At 44.1% G+C, this 20,698-nt stretch overlaps 1 protein-coding gene across 1 annotated transcript in view; it reads left to right on the top strand.

Moving 5' to 3' along the window:
* The window catches only part of ZFR (zinc finger RNA binding protein), a 1,793,456-nt gene that overhangs the window by 1,302,712 nt on the left and 470,046 nt on the right, over positions 1-20,698 (top strand). The window contains exon 20 of the mRNA XM_044085369.1: positions 6,703-6,889. Within this exon, the coding sequence (XP_043941304.1) occupies positions 6,703-6,889 (187 nt within the window). The remainder of the gene's footprint in view (positions 1-6,702; positions 6,890-20,698) is intronic.

The following is a 20,698-nucleotide window of genomic DNA, read 5'->3' as shown; positions in this document are numbered from 1 at the left end:
GGAAGATGGCAGCATCTATTGTACTTGTTCCTCTAGCTCGACTACATATGAGGATTCTTCAGTGATTACTTTCCACACAATGGTCAATCCTGGAATTTACCAATGTCGCACAAAATTCTCATAACCAGTTCCTGCAAAAAGGATCTCAAGTGGTGAATTCACTCTCCTTCAGTATCTCACGGCTGTCCCTTTTTCCCCCCGTCATCCCCAAGCCACTGTGACCACGGACACTTCCCAGATAGGGTGGGGGGAGAGGCATTATCTAGGGAAAACACTCCAAAGCACCTGTCAGGAGCCTGAGGGCTCACTTGCACATAAACATCCTAGAGATGAGAGCAGTGCTGTTGGTGTTGCAGGCATTTCAGGACACTCTCCCTCTAGGAACGATAGCAGTTCAGTCAAACAATATGCTCGTAGTTTGCTGCATAAACAAACAAGAGGGAACCCAATCTTATCCCCTTTGTCGAGAAGCTGTAAGGGTTTGGCAATGGGCGACATCCTCCAACCACGTTCTGATTGCAGTACACATCCCGGGGAAATCCATCGTGATTGCAGACAAATTGAGGACAGCCATATTGTGGCCCCACGAGTGGTCCATCAATCAGAAAGTAGCGGAAGATATTTTCTGGAAATGGGGCCAGCCTTGCTGCAATCTTTTTGCTTCACCCACCAGTACCAAATGCAACAGCTACTTTGCCCTAATCCCTCCTGTGGGGGAGTCACCAAGGGATGCACTTAAGGATTGGCCTCCACGATTCCTATATGCTTTCCCTCCAATTCCCAAATTATTACAGAGAGCAAGTCTGCTGGAGAACACGGTGATCCTGATTGCACCCTATTGGCCTCATCAAATCTGGTTTCCCTTTCTACAGCCTCATCTTCGGGACAAACCATGGATTCTGGACCTGGCTCCGGATTATTAATGCATCCTTCGGGAATGGCACATCCCATCCTTCACAGCCTCAAGTTGACAGTTTGGCAGCTCCAGTTCCCTTAATTGTCAGGTTTCTCAGTCTGTCCTCTCTTGTAAAAATTATTCTGTTGTCCTCCCATAAAACCTCTACGCATAAGTTATACAAGAGTAAATGGAATAGGTTTGTAATATGGGCAACTGATAACCAGGTAGATCCATTTTCTGTGCCCATACATTCTATATTAAAATTTCTAACCAAACATTTTTATGAAGGTGCTGCTGCTTCTACTATTAGAGTCCAGTTAGCAGCAATTTCCATGTGGAAGAGCATGGCTCTGCTATCATGTCACACAGGCTATATAAGACCTTTTTGAAAGGGACAACTATGATTAGACCCCCATACAAGAATCCACCTCCCCCCTGGGATCTGAATTTCATATTAACAAATATCACTTGTTCCCCCTTTGAACCTTCAGCCACATGTAATCTAAAGTTTTTGTCTTGGAAAACACTCTTTCTAGTGGCTATAACCTCAGCCTGAAGAGTCTCGTAGCTGCAGGCCTCGTCTTCCAATCCCTATTATCTCATTTTTCATAAGGATAGAGTTTTCTTGTGCACTAATCCTTCATTTCTGCCAAAGGTTGTGTTGGAAAGTAACCTAAATCATGTATAGAGCTACTAGTGTTCTTCCCTAATTACCAGAACAGAGGCCAATTCTCTCTACATCTTCTGCACTTAAATACACAATTACGTTTTTACTTGCACAGAACTTCCAAGTTTCAGGAAATTGGACCAAATTTTTATCTTAATCTGATACTAGGAAAGGTTAGTAAGTCTCGAGTGTTACATTATCTAGCTGGCTTGACTGTAGGTATATCCTACATCTACAGTTCTAAAACAGGCCCCTTCTTTTTTCTATCAAGGCACATTCCACCAGGTCAGTAGCTACAGCTGCAGCCTTTCAAGCAAGGTTACCCTGGGATGATGTTTGCGCTGCAGCTACGTGGGCAAAACCGCATACTTTTATTACTCATTACAAATTGAATTTGGCCTCCAGGAGTAGAACTTTGTTTGATTCTATGGTTCTGAGGAGTGTTCTCCCATGAGCCACCCAGGAATTTGGTTGCTTGAGACGCGGTCCCATCAGTGAGAATAAAGGCGAGATTGACAACAACACACAAAGAAGTTATGTACTTACCATAAAGTTCCATGTGTGTGTTGTCCATCTCAACCTTTTATTCTCACAACCCACCTTCCATGTCCCCTTCCAGAACTCTGGAAGACCTAGTGGACAGTTGATTTAAAGACCTCCATAGCCTCAGAGATACTGACTTTTGACTTCTAAAAGACCATAGCTACCTTGTAGGTTATTTTCCTTTCTGAGAGGGCGAACAAGATCTGAGGAAATTGGGGAACTGCATTATGGGTAGGGAAGGAGGCCCACGGCTTTGCTGAAGACCTCAAGCTATTGGAAAGGCTGAGACAGATCCAACACATAAGATCCAAACCCATCAGTAAGAATAAAGGTCGAGATGGACAACACACATGGAACATTATGGTACGTACATAACTTTTTTACATTAATTGTTGTTCATATACAGTTGTGTTTTTACCTTCATAGAACCAAAGATTTCAGAAAAATCTGACCAGTTATTTGTTTCCTTCTCAGATGTTAAATTGGGTAAACCAGTCGCCAAAGTAACCTTGTCCAGATGGCTTACCAGTTGTATTACTTTCATTTATGATCATTTGGGCATGGCCTTGCCAAAATCATTACGAGCCCATTCTGCTAGAGCAATAGCAGCTTCATCTGTTTTCCAGTCTAGAGCCTCTATGGATGACATTTGTGCAGCAGCTGCTTGGGATATTCCTGATATCTTTGTTACTCATTACAAATTGGATCTGGTCTGCTGGGGTAGAGCATCATTCAGGTCACCCGTGCTGAGGAACATCTTTCCTTGAGTCCACCCAGGATCTAAGGTAGCTGTGGACTCTGTCCCATAGGTTGAGGATAGAATGGTAATTAACATCAGATAAAGAAGTTACGTACTCATCATAACATTCCATCTGTGTTGTCCATTTACATTCTTCCTCAGCTCCCCACACACTAGCCGCCTACCTTTGAACTCCTAGATGAGTGAGTCTTAGGTGGGCACTTGTACTGAGCTTCCAGATACAGTCACTGTAGTTATATTTTCTTTTATTTCTATTGCCAAACAATATCTGAGGTACTTAGGAAGGGTGCATTATGGGTGAGGGAGAAGCTCAAGAGTTTTGTGGTTACCATGAGCTATTGTAATGATAGAATAGGATCCGAGGAATCAGATCCGAACCTGTAGATTGAGGAAGAACGAAAATGGGCAACACAGATGGAACGTTATAATGAATACTTTACTTTTTTTTTTTCAATTTATATAAATGTATGATGACCTTTGTCATAAATGATAATTCAGTAAAGGTGTTTCTTATTTAAAAAAAAAAAAAAGGAAACCCAGCAGGTCATAGAGTGCAAGAGGAGGCACATGCATTCCCCCATGGAGTTGCGTGCATCAAACATAAATTTTGATGAGACAAAGGGTTCTCCACAATGTCCTCTAGGATATGTCATATTCTGGAAAATCCTTGAACTGGTAAGACCAAGGGATCTTGGTAAACAGACTGTACCTCTAGAAACGAGCAAGTCCTCTTTGAGGTTTACCATTCTGCCCCCTCTACATCTTGGGTGGTCCCAGGTCTTATTAATCTGGCCGCCAAGAGCTGGACACAGCTGAGGTTATTCTTTGTAAGCCTGGTAAATTTCTGCTCCCACCTAAAGATAGGCAGCTGTGGTCCAGAGGCCCCCTAGTGAAATTTATGATTGTCGCATCAGCTTCTAAAAGAGCGCTAACCAGATGATTCATCCTCTGTCCATTTGCTTAACAAGAAGTAATGAGCATTGGATAGGATGAAGGAGTGTTCCTCTGTCTCAGGGACTATTGTCTTGAGACCAGGAATTACTTCTGAAGGGACCTAGTGGAACAAGCTGTTGATAATTTGAGCAAGCACCCCACAACAGAGTCAAGAAAGCAACTGGAGACTACAATGGGAACTGTTAAGTATATCCTCTCCATGTGTGTGCTACATAATGCAGCTGATGACGTGACCAGAGCAACAGCAACAGACATCACCCTCAAAACACCACGCCTGGCTTTGACTTTTAGATTTTGTGGACAACTTTAAGGCATTCTACACCAGCATCCCATTTGATGGCTCCTCACTGTTTGACTTGCAGCAAATAGATTTGAGAACCCTTAGTGATCCTTTAGCAGAAACCAAAAGAGATCCAAATATCTATGGTTTCAGAAACCCTAGTGTCAAACCTTTGATTCTTCCATAAGCAGATGAGGCCATGTCAGGGGTGGCCCCCTTCAATGGACGCTGATCACATGGTTGTGGGGGGGTCAGCAGAGCCAGGGATTCTAGGTCCCCTTTTCCAGGAAACAGACCCAACATCCCTGACTGCTTTGCCCGGCTATCCATCTCTAAAGGCAGTCAGGGGGTTGCTTACCTGTCCTTTTGGCTGTGTGGATGGCTTTTATACAGGACATTTGGTTGAGAAAGATAATAACTAGAAGCAACATCATCCCTCTGTTCCCAACTTCCTCCGCCTCAGTTACAGCTATGTCTACATATTCCACCCCATCATTCCACAGTGGCAAAGTGAGAGGTTTCCATTCTCCAATGAAAGAGAGCCATCCAGGAGGTCTAACTAAACTAGATATTTTTGCCAACGAAAAACAAGGATCTCTGCCCAATTTTAGATCTCAGCTGCGTAAGCTTTCACTTGCAGAAAGCTGTTCACAGTGGTCACAGTGCAAGAGATTTTGCCATGCCTGAAGGGAAATAAACTGGATGTGCTTGAGTAAACTTCTCTAAGATTGCCTGTCTCCGTATAAAGATTGCATAAGATTCCAGGAGGTTTCTAAATTTCTGGCTATGAGCCATTCACTTTCAGTTCACAACCTTGTCTTCTGGTCTCACCATAGCACCCTCCCCCAAAAAATGTTTACAGTTAATGTCCCACTCAAGGGACTCCATTAATTGCAACTCTGCCTATCATTAGCTATTTCTGTAAATGATGAAAAGTCATTACTTCACACTTCCCTAGAGGTAAGCTTCTTTGGCTGCCATTTAGACACATCTACCTCTGCAGTAAAGCTTCTTGACAGTGTGAGAAACATCAAACTTCCATCCAGATGCTTCTTCAAATGGTGCATCCATCAGCATCATTGGTAAGATTGAATTATCATAGTTAAACCTAATTTTGCAGCACTTCACCATAATACAAACAACTGAGGCAATTAGGTCTCCTAAACAAGTATGCTAAGGCCGTATAGCTGCTTCTGTAATCACAATCTTAAAAGCAAGATTTGATGTGAGAACTCTTCAGTGGATTTTTACCCCACAGAGGCCCAGTTATTAGACTGTCTAGCAGCACCAGTTCATATAACCCAGTCCTGCAGGTGACACTTAAAAGGGGGTGGTTGATGTTTCCAACAGTTCTCATGGCTGACCATTTGTAATGTCACCACCCTCAGCTTTAGTGACCACAGATGCTTCGTTGGTGGGATGGGACATTTCAAGGGGAGAATGGTCCAAGGAGACTAGACACAGGAGTCAAGTCTACACATTAACATCCTGGATATGAGAGTGGTTCTCCTAGCATTGTAAGAATTTCAGAACACACTGTCTGGGGGGGGGGGGGGGGTTAATTGATTCAGACAGAATGTCTGTTGTATGGTACATCAGCAACCAGGGTGAAACCAAATCCTAGACCTCTGTAAAGACGCCATGAGAGTTTGGCAATGGGTAACAAATTTGCATCGCTTTCTAGCTGCAATGCATATTCCTGGAGAAGCCAACTTGTCTAGCAAAGCATCTCTGTTCAGCAGGTCTTTTCTCATGCCTCACAAGTATTCTCTCAGTCCAGCCATGGTACAAGATATTTTTTAGAGTAAGTATGGAGTCAGGTAAACTTTCAGTACTTCCAGTGTTCAGTGCAAGGTAGTTGATTGGGTATTCAGACTAATTGCTGACAGCGCTTCCCCAATCATTATTTATTCAGCCTTTACTAGAATTCTGAATCCCGTGATGTTTTGCTTTGCTTTGCTTCATTTTGTCCACATCCCCAGCTGCAGAATTTGTTTTTCATTTGAGCATGTACTCAGACCACTTAGCAAAATTTGGCCGAGTGACTGATTCCATTACTTCATAGATTCTCATTCAGAGCTGTAAGAGTTCATGTAATAATAGTGAAGGATCAAAAGTTTGCTTTGTAAGCAGAATGTAAATTCCAGTGAGTGTTGAATTTTCAAGTCTATGCATTTCTTTGTTAGCATAGTACTTGTTTAGCTGACCTAATTGCATCAGTCGTTTGTGTTACGATGAAGTGATGTAAAATTAGGTATAACTAATAGTAATCAAACCATACATGACAGAGTTGATAGTTTAATTTTACCACAACAGAGGCACAGTGAATGAGTTGTCTGCAGATCTCAGAGAAAGCTCATGTGCTGTAGCCTGCAGCTTTCATCGGTTCAACAGAAGTTTAAATTTCTTTGTTTGTCTTTTATTGTTTTGATTTACATTACTTTAAAGTTGAAATGCTGGACCACAGCCATTTAAATACGTTACCTGTTGTAAATGTTTGTTTTTTTATCGGTACACTTAAAAGACAGTTAAAACGGACTATTTTTTTGCAGTATTAATACATGATCATTGCTTATTGAACCCATACTGGTGTTTTATAGGCGCTATGAGGAGGACATGTACTGGAGACGAATGGAAGAAGAACAACATCATTGGGATGATCGTCGTAGGATGCCTGAAGGTGGAGGCGGAGGAGGAGCAGGAGGAGGATATATGCAGGGGCCTCCAGGACCCATGGGCTTGCTTGGTGTGAGACCGGGGATGCCTCCACAACCACAAGGACCAATGGTATGTTGACTTTTCTTAAACTAAGAGCTTAATTTTTTTCTTGTGTGTGTGAAACTACCAGCTTTTACTGTAAAGATCATATGCAGTGATAATTCTTGCATGCCAGATAAGATAACTGACTGCTTGTGTTGAGAGAGGATGTACAGCATAGTTGTTTGCATTCTTTTGAGTCTTGGTACTTTTTATAGTCATTAGTGAGATATTGCGATGTTTGCTCTGAGAGTGTGAATGGAGAAAGATGTTTGCTCTGAGAGTGTGAATGGAGAATTACAGAGAAGGTCAGAAGAAGTTGCATTGTGTTGTTGTGGACTTATAGAAAGCATATGACACGGTGCCTAGAGAGGAGTTGAGGTATTGTATGAGGAAGTCGGGAGTGGCAGAGAAGTATGTAAGAGTGGAACAGGATATGTACAAGGGTAGTGTGACAGTGGTGAGATCTGCAGTGGGAGTAACAGATGCATTTAAGGTGGAGGTGGGATTACATCAAGGATCAGCTCTGAGCCCTTATTTGCAGTGGTGATGGACAGTTTGACAGATGAGATCAGACAGGAATCCCCATGGACTATTATGTTTGCAGATGACATTGTGATATGTAATGAGAGTAGGGAACAGGTTAAGGAGACCCTGGAGAGGTGGAGCTATGCTCTAGAGAGGAGAAGAATGAAGGTCAGCAGGACTAAGACAGAATATATGTGTGTGAGTGAGAGGGAGGATAGATGAATGGTGAGGATGCAGGGAATAGAGCTGGTGAAGGTGGATACGTTTAAATACTTGGGCTCAACAGTTCAGAGTAATGGCGAGTGTGGAAGAGAGGTGAAGAAGAGAGTTCAAGCAGGGTGGAATGGGTGGAGAAGAGTTTCAGGAGTTGTTTGTGACAGATGAGTACCAGTAGGAGTGAAAGGGAAAGGTCTACAAGAGGGTAGTGAGACCAGCTACGTTATATGAGTTGGAGACAGTAGCATTGACGAAAAGGCAGGAGTCAGAGCTGGATGTGGCAGAGTTAAAGATGTTGATTTGCACTGGGTGTGACGAGGGTAGACAGGATTAGGAATAAGTATATTAGAGGATCAGCCCAGGTTGGACGGTTTGGAGACAAAGCCAGAGAGGCGAGGTTGTGTTGATTTGGACATGTGCTAAGGAGGGAAGCTGGGTATCTTGGGAAAAGGATGCTAAGGATGAAGCTGTCAGGTAAGAGGAAGGTCTAAGATAAGGTTTATGGATGTGGTGAGAGAGGACATGCAGGTGGTTGGTGTGACAGAGCAAGATGCAGAGGACAGGAAGAAATGGAAACAGATGATCTGCTGTGGTGACCCCTAGTGGGAACAGCTGAAAGAAAAAGAAGTGAGATATTCTCTGTCTCTTTCTGGGCTATTGGAGTCTTTAACTGCAAGTGTCTCTGCTGTCATCAGATAGGATAATGTAGTTTGTCAGGCTTTTAGAACTGTGGTGGGATGATCTGCAAGGAAAATTCTGCCCGACAGCTTTGTGTGAAGTAATGTAAATGGCAGCTACCCCCTACATTATGTCCTTGTTCTTTTTCCAATTTAAGTTATTGATTTAAGAACTAGGATATTCATTTTGAGTTGATGCAGAAAATATGGATTTAATGTTCAGAACTATTCTGAATGGTTGCTTCCTTAGGTTTGTTTTCTGCACTATTATTATCTTTTAAAACAGTGGGGTGCCTCCTCTCCCAAATCTGGAAACAACAAGACACCTCCCTTTAATAAGCAGTCTCAATGACTTCCCTTTACACTTACCAAGCACTTACCTTTTAGCCGCCCCTTTGGGGGGAAAACTGGCTCTTCATGCAAAAAACTGGCAACTTATAACCCAGGACAAATGGGTTTTAAGTATAGTATTCCAGGGATACATATTTCATTTCCACACTTTTCCAATTCCAAACAGATGGCCAGACCTGCCCCCAAATCATTGGGCAGAGGCCCTTAAAAAAGTACTTTCCCCTCATGAACATGGAGGCTATTCAGCTAGTACCAGAAGGGGAAAAGGGACAAGGTATCTATTCAAGACTTTTCCTGGTACCCAGAAAAAGACCAATCTTGGTGTCCAATTCTGGAGTTATCTACTCTAAACACCTTTCTGGACATCCCAAAATTCAAGATGCTGACTCTTCACCAGTTACTTCCTATGCTAGGCAAAGATGCCTGGTTGGCAACTCTAGATTTAAAGGAGGCTTACCTGCATATCCCAATTAGGGAATCTTGCAGAAGATACCTCCGCTTCAGAGCAGGCTACTTGCATTACCAGTTCTCTGCACTGCCCAGGGTCTTTACAAAGTGCCTGGCTCCAGTAATTGCATTTTGCAGCCAAAGAAATATTCAAATATATCCATACCTGGACAATTGTCTAATTCAGGCAGAAAACAAAAACATTCTTCTAAAACATCTGCTGTTTGTAAAAAGGGTTCTAACTTGTCTAGGGTACACTATAAACAAAAAGAAATCACAACTGGTACCTTCTCATAAAATTACATTCCTGGGTGCAAGCTTGAATACAACTGCCCAGATGCCTTTCCTTATGCCAGAGAAGCAAATTCATTTGGTGACTTACTTCAAACAGGTGGCCACAAAAACCCTGCTTTCTGCAAGGCAAGTACTGCAAGCCTTGGGGTTCATGGCCTCCTGCATTCTTCTAATTCCATATGCAAGACTGCATATGAATGAGGAAACTTCAGTGGTATTTAAAAAGTCTATGGAGTCAGCATTGTCACAGCCTGGAAACAATGATTCCTATCATACCTTGCCTGCGCCTAGAGTTTCTATGGTGGGCAGAGGCCTGCCACCAGAACAAGGGACTGCCATTCACACCAGCCCCTGACGCCCAAACCCTAACTACAGACACCTCAGACTATGCATGGGTGCTCATCAATCAGGGAAGTGCATTCAGAGAAAATGGAGACCAAATCAAATGCACCTTCACATAAATCAAAAAGAAATGCTAGCTGTACAGAATGCACTGACAGCCTTCAAGGACTACCTTCATCCCAGGACAATTACTGATAGACAGACAACACCACAGTTGTGGTACACAAGCAGGAGGGGGTACACACTCCCAACCCCCTTTGCAGACTAGCCATGGCATTGTGGAACACAGCCTTGAGCTATCAAGTACAACTACAAGCTCAATTCCTGCCAGGAAAGCTGAATACTGTGGCAGACGAACTAAGCAGAAATCTCATGGACCCACATGAATGGAAACTGGAACCACAGATTTTCAACACGTTGACATGCAAATGGGGGAGCCCAGACATGGATCTTTTTGCCTCACCCCAGAACTTTCAGTTGGACAAATTTTGCACAAGAACTCATCACAAAAAAGCCTGGAAAGTGGATGTTCTGTCCTTCAGCTGGAAAAAACAATCAGTCTATGCCTTTCCCCCTCTGCCTCTGCTCTCCAAAGTTCTACTAATAGTCAAACAGGACAAACCAAGAATGATTTTGATTGCTCCAGACTGGCCTTGTCAACAGTGGTATCCACTCCTGCGCAGTGTATCACACCTTCCACCGTGGCATCTGTCTCGGACACCTTACTTACGGTCTCAGCAGGACAACCAAACTCTGCACACACAGCTCCAAACTTTGAATCTTGCAGTGTGGCTAATCACCTAAATTCACCCTTAGCATCCCTCAGCAAACCTGTGATGGATGTAATTTTGGAGGCAAGAAGACCTAGTACTAGAAAATCTTATGCTGACAAATGGAAAAGATTCTGTGCCTGGAATCAATCTCAAGGGATAAGCACAGCAATGCCAAACATTCCTCAGATTTTGCAATACTTAACTGAGATGCTTCACAAGGGCCTGTCCTTTTCTTCCATAAAATCAATGCCTCCGCCATTTCAGCTCATTACAACACAGAACCTCCCCTCTTCTCTCATCCTCTGCTAAAGCAGTATCTTAGAGGGGCCAAAAACGTAAGACCACCCAGGAGAGCTCCAACCCCTCCCTGGGACCTTAATTTTGTATTGGAAAAACTCACTCTCCCTCCTTTCGAGGCAGCTGCTACTGCAGACTTAAAATTTATCTGCTGGAAAACAGCTTTCATTTTAGCAGTCACTTCATCTAGAAGGATTTCCAAATTACAGGCTCTTATGGCAGTGGAGCCTTTCATCATTTTTCATGCGGACAGGGTATCTCTCAGAACCAACCCATCCTTCATGCCTAAAGGTGGTATCCAGTGCGGCACTTAATCAGACAATTCATTTGTCAACTATCTTTCCCAATCCACAGAGCAAGGGGGAGCGGATTCTGCATTCATTGGATGTACACAGACAACTTAAATTTTACTTAAACAGGACTAAATCTCAAAGAAAATCTGAACAACTGCTGGTAGCATTTGCTGCAGGGGCAGAGGGAAAGGCTATTTCAAAGCAAACCATTACCAAATGGATAAGCCATTGTATTCGTTTCTGCTATAAGCACCATGGAAAAACTATCCCCCAGGGAATCAAATCACATTCCACCAGGGCTGCATCTACTTCAACAGCCTTTCTTAGAGGTGTTCCTACCAGGGACATTCTAGAAGCTGCTACCTGGAGCTCAGTTCATACTTTCACCAAACATTACCATTTATCACTTTTCTCTAAATCCAGAGCTGGCTTTGCCACTGCTGTCCTGCAGGGCCTTATAGCTGGTCCTAATGCTGTATAATTCCCTCCACCCAACCATAGCTTTGGGAATCTACCCAAATGTAATGACTGCAACAGTGAAACACAAAGAACATAGTACAGTTGTGTACACTTACCATAAATGTCGATGTTCGAGTGTATTCACTGTTGCAGTCCTGGTTACCCTCCCTCCAGCCCCCTATTTTTCTCTGGCTATACCTCTACTTTCTTTTACTATGCTTAAAAGCCCTTTTGGTGTATTTGCTTTTGGTTATAGGTATATTTTTTTGTGTTTTTAATTTTATTTGCTCCCCATTTGGGGGCACCTGAATTCTGGGGCAAGAAAAACTGATGTAATAGCGTTGGCTGCATGTTTTATACCCCTGACGACCTGACGTCATGGAAGAAGGGACAGCAACCAACGCAGGACCCAAGACTTTGTTAATCAGGCTGACTGAGGGCAACCTGCCAGCAGGATTACCCAAATGTAATGACTGCAACAGTGAATACACTCGAACATCTACATTTATGGTAAGTGTACACAACTGTACTTTCCTCGCTGTCGGTTTTGTGTCTTGTTTAACGCCCAAACCATTCGTCGGGCTATCTTTGTTGCTAAATTATTTCGCTCTCATTCTCCGTATTCCGAAATGGCTTCGATAAGCCATCCGACTACCGATCTTCAGAAAAAAAGTAAGGATAAAAACAGACACAGACCGCATAGGTCCAGAACTGCCGATGACGCTTCCGTTAAGCTAGTCGCCATTCTGCCGGTACTCAGTGAGAAGCCTTTGCAGCTCCTGATACCCACTTCTACAGATTGGCAGGCCTATGCTGAGATCCATTCGGCGTCCAGTATGCCGCAAGATGCTTCTTCGACTATGGAACCGGCGGATGTCTCTACCTTGGATGGGTCCAGAGCCGCTGTGCAGGCACCAGCTTCTGAGGGTGTATTCCGACCTACCGATGTTTGTATTAAACTGACAACTTTGTTTTTAGCTAAAACTACCGAGTTTCTCAGGCCCAGAGTTCGCACTTTGCCTAGAAAACTGACGACCAAAACGCATGCTCAAGCTCCCATGTCACAAAAACAAATGCTAGAATGGCTGAAGACATTATTATTCTAATTAGGGGAAGCCAGCTTTCCCCTGCTAAAAGACAAAGAATTGAATATCCTTCTGATTGTACAGACCAGGAGTCCGATGACTGACCCTTCTGATTACCAGGGCATACGTTATCAACCTCTGAGGATTCAGATGCAGAGGAATCAATTCCCTCTGCCTCCCCTCCAGAGGATTTTTCTTTTGGTGAAACCTTGCATACTTTAAGAGAGCATTTCTGCTGGGAATGCCAGGACTGTCCTCTGTCCAAAAAGAGACTCAGAGGATTTTTAGATTCGTCTCAGCACAGGCCTCTTAACTATACCCCCTGTCCTGGATATTGTAGATGATGTCTTCATGGAATCCAGTCTTACTCCTGACACTTTACCAACAGCCCCTAGAAAACCTGACCGGTACTACAAGAGTACCTGACACTCACACATTTCTCTTTAAGACTCCTACTGTGGATCCAGAGACCATTTCCCAGGGACCTGAAGGCATTAAGGCTACTACAGCCAGAACCCCCACCCCTTCAGACAGAGATTCAAGAGCTTTAGACAGATGGGGTAAAAAGGTATATACTTCTGCAACTCTTGCCATCAGGGCTTTGAATTGCCAGTTTCACATGTTGAAGTGCCAGCAACATATTATGGAACTAATTAAACAAAAAATGGTGTTATTTCCAGGTTGTGCAGAAAGTAGATTTACAAGAGTTAATGCATTTTGCAAACCAAGTTAGTAAACATACTTTGCAGTGTGGTTTTGATGTCTTAGAAGCATCTTGCAGGGCTGTAGTCACTGAGTTTGTACTGAGAAGGCATGCTGGCTGAAGGAACAAATCTTGCCAGACCATGCCAAAGCAAAATTGTTGGATGCTCCATTAAATCAGGACCGTTTATTTGGCACCAAAGCAGAAGTCCTTAAAAAGATGGAGGAAAAGCTAAATCTATGCAAACTGTCAAAGATCTTTTACAGGTGCAGCCACCTAGATTCAGTAGGCATTGGCATTCTAAAAACTGGTCCTTTCCAGTCCCTCCCAGCCCTTCTCAGTTCAAACCCAGAGGAAACAGACCACCAAGACTACAGTCTCAGGGTATGCAGAGATCTAAACAATGGAGTGCTCCCACCTCAAAAACAGGGAGTGGTAAGCCACCCCTTATGGAAAAAGTTCACAATAACTTTTCAGTTATCCTTCCCAGTCATGCCCAAGTACTTGCACCCCTAGGAGGAAAACTTGCCCTTCATGCAAAAAAATGAATGTCCATTACTCAGGACCGATGGGTTCTAAACATTTTATCCCAGGGATACAGATTTCTACTTTATTCACTGCCAACCCCAAGCGGGTTGCCAGACCTTCCTCCAAACCAGTGGGCAGAGGCTCAAAAGCAAGTACTTTCCCTCTTCAATATCAGGGCTATTCAACCAGTTCCATTTAAACAAAGGGACAGGGTTTCTACTCCAGACTGTTCCTGGTGCCCAGAAAAGAGGGCTCTTGGCACCCTGTCCTGGATCTATCAATTCTAAACACTTTTCTGGTGGTCCCAAAATTCGAAATGCTTGCACTGCAACAGCTTCTTCCTATGCTAGCCAAGGATGCCTGGTTAGTCACCCTAGACTTAAAAGAAGTGTATCTGCACATCCCGTTAAGGGAGTCTTGCAGGAAATGTCTATGATGTTCATCGTGTTTCACTGCTGCAGTCATTACACTTGGGTTATCCTGCCATCAGGCAGGCCCGCAGTCGGCCTGAGTTCCAAAGTCTTGGTCCGGCGTCTGTTGCTGTCGCCTCTTCCCTGACGTCAGTGCGCCAGGGGTATATAAGAAGCAGCCGACGCCATTTTCTTCAGTCTTTCTTGCCACGCGGTGCCCGAAGCAAAAGCAGTTCGCAAGTGCCGGTCGGCCGACTCCTGAGATTTCAAATTCGATTTCATAACCAAAGTCTTCAATAAAGCTAAGTACCCCGTTGGGGAAACTTTTTCTTGCCTCAGACCGATGTCAGTAAAAGTTAATAATTGTATTTCTTGTGGGAAGCAAATACCTCATAAGGATTTTCATTCTTACTGTATTCCGTGTGGTTTTGTGCTAGATTTAACAAACGCACTATTAAACGTCGGTTTGATTTTGCTCACCTTTACTTTGGGCGAAGGTTTAATTATACAATGCCGTCGGAACAACCGACGTCCGGAATGCACAAAAAATGCAAAGATAAAGATAAGGAAAGGCATCCGAGGCCCAAAACTGACAAAGCCTCTTCTAGGCCAGTCACCGGTTTTCAGTGAGGCACTTTAGCAGCCCCTGACAACCCGCTACCTCAGAACCACAGGCTGCGACCAACTCCCACGTGGAGGTGCCTAGGCCTCTGGATACTCAAGGTGATGGGTCAACGAAGATTAACCCTTCAGATGGGTCTGGAGCCGCTGAGCAGGCATCGGCTTCTGAGGGTGTTTTCAGGCCTACTCAACTTACCATTGCAACTACAGCCAAGACTAAAACTGCATTAAAGACAAAGAAGCAAGTACAGCATTCACCTGGACAGGCCTCCATGCCTAAAAAAACAGATGCTCAAGATGGCTGAAGACTTGATGACTCTGATCAGGGGTTCCCATCCCCCTCCTGATAAAAGGCCTAGGCAGGATACAGATTATGATTCCTCTGACCAGGTTTCAATATATTCCGATTCCTCTTCAGACCAGGGATATTCTTTACCCGCTATGAGGATTCTGATGCTGAAGAATCAATTCCTTCAGCTTCTCCTCCTGAGGATTATTCTTTTGGGGAAACTTTACATACCATGAGGGAGCATTTCCATTGGGAGGGCCAGGATTACTCAGAATCCAAGAAAAGGCTCAGAGACTTTAACTGCCTCAGCACAGGCCCCTTGCTATTCCGCCAGTGTTGGACATTGTGGATGATGTGTTCTCTGAATCTAGTTTAAATCCTGATTCTTTACCCCCAGCTCCAGTCAAGCCAGACAGGTACTACAGAGTCCCTGACTCTCACAAATTTCTTTATAAAAACCCTGTTGCTGACCCAGAAACTATTTCCCAGGGTCCCAAAGAGGTTAAGGCTTCCACGGCTAAGAATCCAGTTCCCTCGGATAGGGACTCTACAGCATTATACAGATGGGAAAAAAAGTTTACACCTCTGCAACTTTAGCAGTGAGGGCTCTAAATTGCCAGTTCCACATGCTTAAATATCAACAATACATACCGTCTCAATTAAGAGAGAAAATGAGTACAAATGCAGAACAACCTGTCTATAAGGAAATGCAGGATTTATTGCATGCAGCTGAACAAGTGGGAAAGCATACTTTGCAATGTGGTTTTGATTCATTAGAAGCTTCTTGTAGAGCAGCAGTTACAGGATCTGAATGCAGGATTTAAAGGCATGCTTGGTTAAAAGAACAAAGTTTACCAGATCATGTTAAGGCAAAATTATTGGATGCTCCTTTGCAGCAAGATAATTTGTTTGGTATTAAGGCAGAAGAGGTATTAAAGAAAATGGAGGATAAGGCAAAATCTATGCAAACAGTGAAGGATTTCTTACAGGTGCAGCCACCACGATTTAGCAGAAATTGGCTTACAAAGAATTGGTCCTTTCCAGTGTCAGACAGGCCACAAAGAGGCAGATACAGACGCCCAAGAGGCAGATCTCAGCCACAAGGATCTTACAGACCACGACAGCGGGGTGCTTCAAACCCAAAAGGAGGTGAAAACAAGTCACAACCTTACAGGAAACTGTCCCAATGACTTCCCCCTTCCAATGCCAAATTCATCCCTTTTGGCAGCTCCCTTAGGGGGGGAAACTAGCACTTTTTTCTCAAAACTGGCAAACAATCACCCAAGACAAATGGGTGCTGAATATTGTCTCTCAAGGTTACAGGTTCCACTTTCACACTTTTCCAAGGCTAAAAGGAATGCCAGACCTGGCACAAAATCAATGGGCAGAGGCACAAAAACAAATTACAGCTCTCATGGACATGAGAGCTATTCAAAAAGTACCACAGCAGGAAAAAGGACAAGGATTTTACTCAAGACTCTTCCTGTTGCACAGAAAGGACAAAGCCTGGAGACCCATTCTGGACCTTTCCATTCTAAATACTTAGCTGGATGTTCCGAAATTCAAAATGCTGACACTACAACAGCTCCTTCCCATGTTGGGCAAGAAAGCTTGGCTTGTTACTTTGGACCTCAAAGAGACATACCTGCATGTCCCTGTTCATAGGTTCATAGGTTCATACTAGGCTATCTGCCCGAGGGCATTTACAAGCCTAGCCCATAGTTTTGTGGCTTACGCCACCCCTTTAGTATGGGGAACTATACCCATTATTTTGCTGTGCCTCTGTCGAGCAGTGACACTGAGGTAATCCCTGGGGTATATCTGCGATCTCCCATCCATTGGTCAAGATTTCTCTTGAACAAGGCCAGCGAGGTGCTCTGCCTCACATATACCGGGATTTTATTCCACAGCTTAGGGAGTCTTTGGGTGATGAATCTATCCCTCCAGCACGTCCTATTAATAGCCGTGTCGAGGTTTAAGTCTCTCGCCCTTGTGGATCTGATGGATCTAGATTTTTTGAGGTGAAGCATATTCATCAAATCTGGGTTTGACATGGCCTTGTATGTTAGGCAAAGGTCACCTCTGAGCAAGCGGTAAGCGACTGAATAGAGCTGGAGTTCTTTCAGTCGGGCAGCATAGGACAGATGTTTGAGACCCTTTATCCTTTTGGTGAGGAACTTTTGTGGCCTCTCCAGCTGCTGCAAGTGTCGGGTCAGATACATTCCGAATGGGGCATTGTACTCAATCATCGGTCTGATGAGTGATGAGTATAGGGAGACTATGACCTCCCTTGATCTAGATGAGAATCCCTTCATGATAAGGTGGGCAATGTAGAAGGTCTTCCTAACTACTTTAGCTACATGGGTGTCGAATGACAGACTACTATCAACCTGGGTCCCCAGGTCCCTGATAACTTCTTCTGTGCTCAGTGGATTGCCACCTATTTGGTAGCTAGGGGTAACCTTGTTTTTCCCGAAGGGTATGACTATGCATTTTTTGGCATTTAACTTTAGGCCATGGCTCTGGCACCAGTGAGACCCTTCTGAAGGATATCTGTGTCAGATGTGTTTTCTACTATGGCGCCCAGTTTGCAGTCATCTGCAAACTTTGTCAGCCATAACCCTCCTGTGTTTGCTTGTACTTCGGAAAAGTAGATGCCAAACAAGAGTGGGCCCAGGACTGAGCCCTGTGGTACACCACTTGTGACAGGCTTTGAGTCTGACATGGCGCCAGCAACTCTGACCCTGTGGGTTCTGTCACTCAGCCAGTTTGCAACCCATCTTGTGATGTATGGGTTAACATTTAAGCTGATGAGTTTTTCAATGATACCCGAGTGGGGTATTGTATCGAAGGCCTTCGCCAGATCGAGGTAGGCTGTATGGACTGCCTTTCCCTCATCAATGGCTTTGGTGACTGTTTCGAAAAAGTCAACCAAGTTTAGAAGGCATGATCTGCCTTTGACAAAGCCAAACTGGGATGGATCCAAAGTCTGCAAATTTCCTGTCTTTATTTATGAGGTCCATTATGATCCTCTCCATGGCTTTGCAGATAAGGCTTGTCAAGCTAATGGGCCGGTAATTTCCAGGGTCGGTGGAGGCACCGCCTTTGTGAAGTGGGACCACAGTTGCAGTGCGCCACTCCTGGAGTGATCCAGAGGTAAGACTATGATTAAACAGCTGTCCTAGCTGTGGGTTTAATTCCTCGTTGAGTTCGTGGAGCACACAGCCGGGGACACCATCAGGTCCCATGGATGCTGTGTTTTTTGCTTTGGAGAGAGCAGTTCTCACTTGGGCGTTGGAGATGTTTGGGGGCTGCAATCGCTTGGTATAGATATCTCTCCTTTTGGGGAGGGAGTTTGCACTGAACCTGTCAGCCAGTATGTTGGCAATGTCTGTAGGATCAGTAATCTTCACATCATTTTGAACTAGTTCTGAGCATATCTGGGAGTTTCCTCCCAGGTTTCTAACATAGCTAAAGAAGGCCTTATGATTGTCTTTTGAGTCTTTAGCTATTTTTCTCTCAAAATTTGCTTTGGATGATTTTATGAGAGCTCTTAGTTTTTACTTATAGTGATCAAGGGTGTCTTACCTTTTAAGGATTTTGCTCTATCTTTGTAGTAGCTTCCTCCTTTTGTTGTAGAGTTTGTTTATGGCTGGGGTCCACCAGACTGGACGCTTGCCTTTGGTACAAAGAGTCTTTGTTTTGCTTGGGATTGCCTTATCCATGCAGTCCTGCAGGTGCTGGTAGAAGGCATTTGTAAGTGATTCAGCGGCTTGAGTACTGTTTTCCGGCTTGGGGCCTTAAAGGAGACCACACTAGTCTTTAGAAGTGTGAAGTCGGCTTCGAGAAGTTCTTTACTGTGGTCTTTTTTATTTCAGGTGGGGGTGGGATGAGGACCTCCAGCGAGATTAGTTTGTGATCTGATCTCACCAGTGAGGGGTATACTTCCGGTGCTGAACATTGTGCTCCCATGTTCGTGATGATGAGATCAAGTATGTTTTCTCCTCTTGTGGGGATGGTGACTAGTTGTTCCATGGCATTTGAGTTTATGAATTCCAGGAACTTTTGGGATAGGGTGTTTGGGCTTGAGTAGTGTTCCCAGTCTATATTAGGGTAATTGAAGTCACCTAGTATGATGGTGTTTGGTGATACATTTATCCCCTCTAGTGTTTTCAGGAAGGCCATGTGAGGTTCCTGAGTTTGTGAGGGTGGCCTGTAACATGCTACAATTTGCAGAGCAGTCTTGCCTATGGTTAATTGCACCTGGATGGTCTCCGATGCATCGTGCGTTGCCACCAGTCTTGAGGTGTGGGTGTCCTTGATGAATATGGATACCCCCCCTCCTTTCTTGGTATTGTCCGGATTTTGGGGCGACGCATGATAAGAGGTAAAACCTGATAGTGCTGGGGTGCTCTCAGGAGCCTTGAACCAGGTTTCTGTCACTGCACAGACATTGATGTTCTCCATACTGAGAAGGGCCTCGAGTGCGTGCATTTTGAGATTTAGACTTCTGGCATTGAGCAGCATTACCCTTAGTTTTTTTTCCTTTTTTGTGTTCTAGGGTGTCAAACAAAATTGCAGAAGATACCTCAGATTCATAGCTGGTTCAATGCACTACCAATTCTCTGCACTGCCCTTTGGCTTATCTACTGCGCCCAGGGTCTTTACCAAGTGCCTGGCACCAGTAATTGCATTTTGCAGACAAAAAGGAATTCAAATATATCCATATCTGGACGACTGCCTAATTCAAGCAGAGAGCAAGGACATTCTTCTACAGCATCTGGCGTTCGTAAAAAGATTAAGTTGCCTAGGGTACACAGTAAATGAAAAGAAATCAAAACTAGTGCCCTCACAAGAGATAATATTCCTGGGTGCCAGCTTAAATACAACGGCCCAGATGGCTTATCTCATGCCAGACAAACAAGGACAACTGACTCAGTATTTTCAATTGATGGCAACTAAGTCCCAACTCCCTGCAAGAAAAATTCTGCAGGCCTTGGGATTCATGGCATCCTGCATACTAATTCCATATGCAAGACTGCATATGAGGAAATTACAATGGTATCTAAAAAGTGTTTGGTCTCAACATTATCACAGCTTGGAGACAGTAATACCACTAATTCCCTGCCTACAACAGGAGTTTCGATGGTGGGCACAGGCATGTCACCTCAACAAGGGTCAGCCTTTCACTCTTCCCATAGCCAGGCAGACTTTAACAACAGACGCCTTGGATTACGCCTGGGGAGCACACATGGCAGGAAAATGTATTCAGGGCACATGGACCACAGACAAAATGCATCTTCACATCAATCAAAAAGAGATGTTGGCTGTACAAAATGCCCTTACAGCTTTCAAGGGTCTTCTGCATCCAGGACAATTACTATTAAAGACAGACAACACCACGGTAATGTGGTACATAAACAAGGGGGCACTCATTCTTACCCCCTATGCAGACAAGCCATGACCTTGTGGAACACACCTATCAAGTTCATCTGCAAGCACAATTCCTGCCAGGAAAGAAAAACA

Source organism: Protopterus annectens, chromosome 1.part1, assembly GCF_019279795.1.
Source record: "Protopterus annectens isolate FY-2018-M chromosome 1.part1, PAN1.0, whole genome shotgun sequence".
In the NCBI taxonomy this organism is placed as follows: Eukaryota; Metazoa; Chordata; order Ceratodontiformes; family Protopteridae; genus Protopterus; species Protopterus annectens.
Note: the sequence above shows the minus strand (reverse complement) of the source record. Positions and strands in the feature narration are given on the sequence as shown.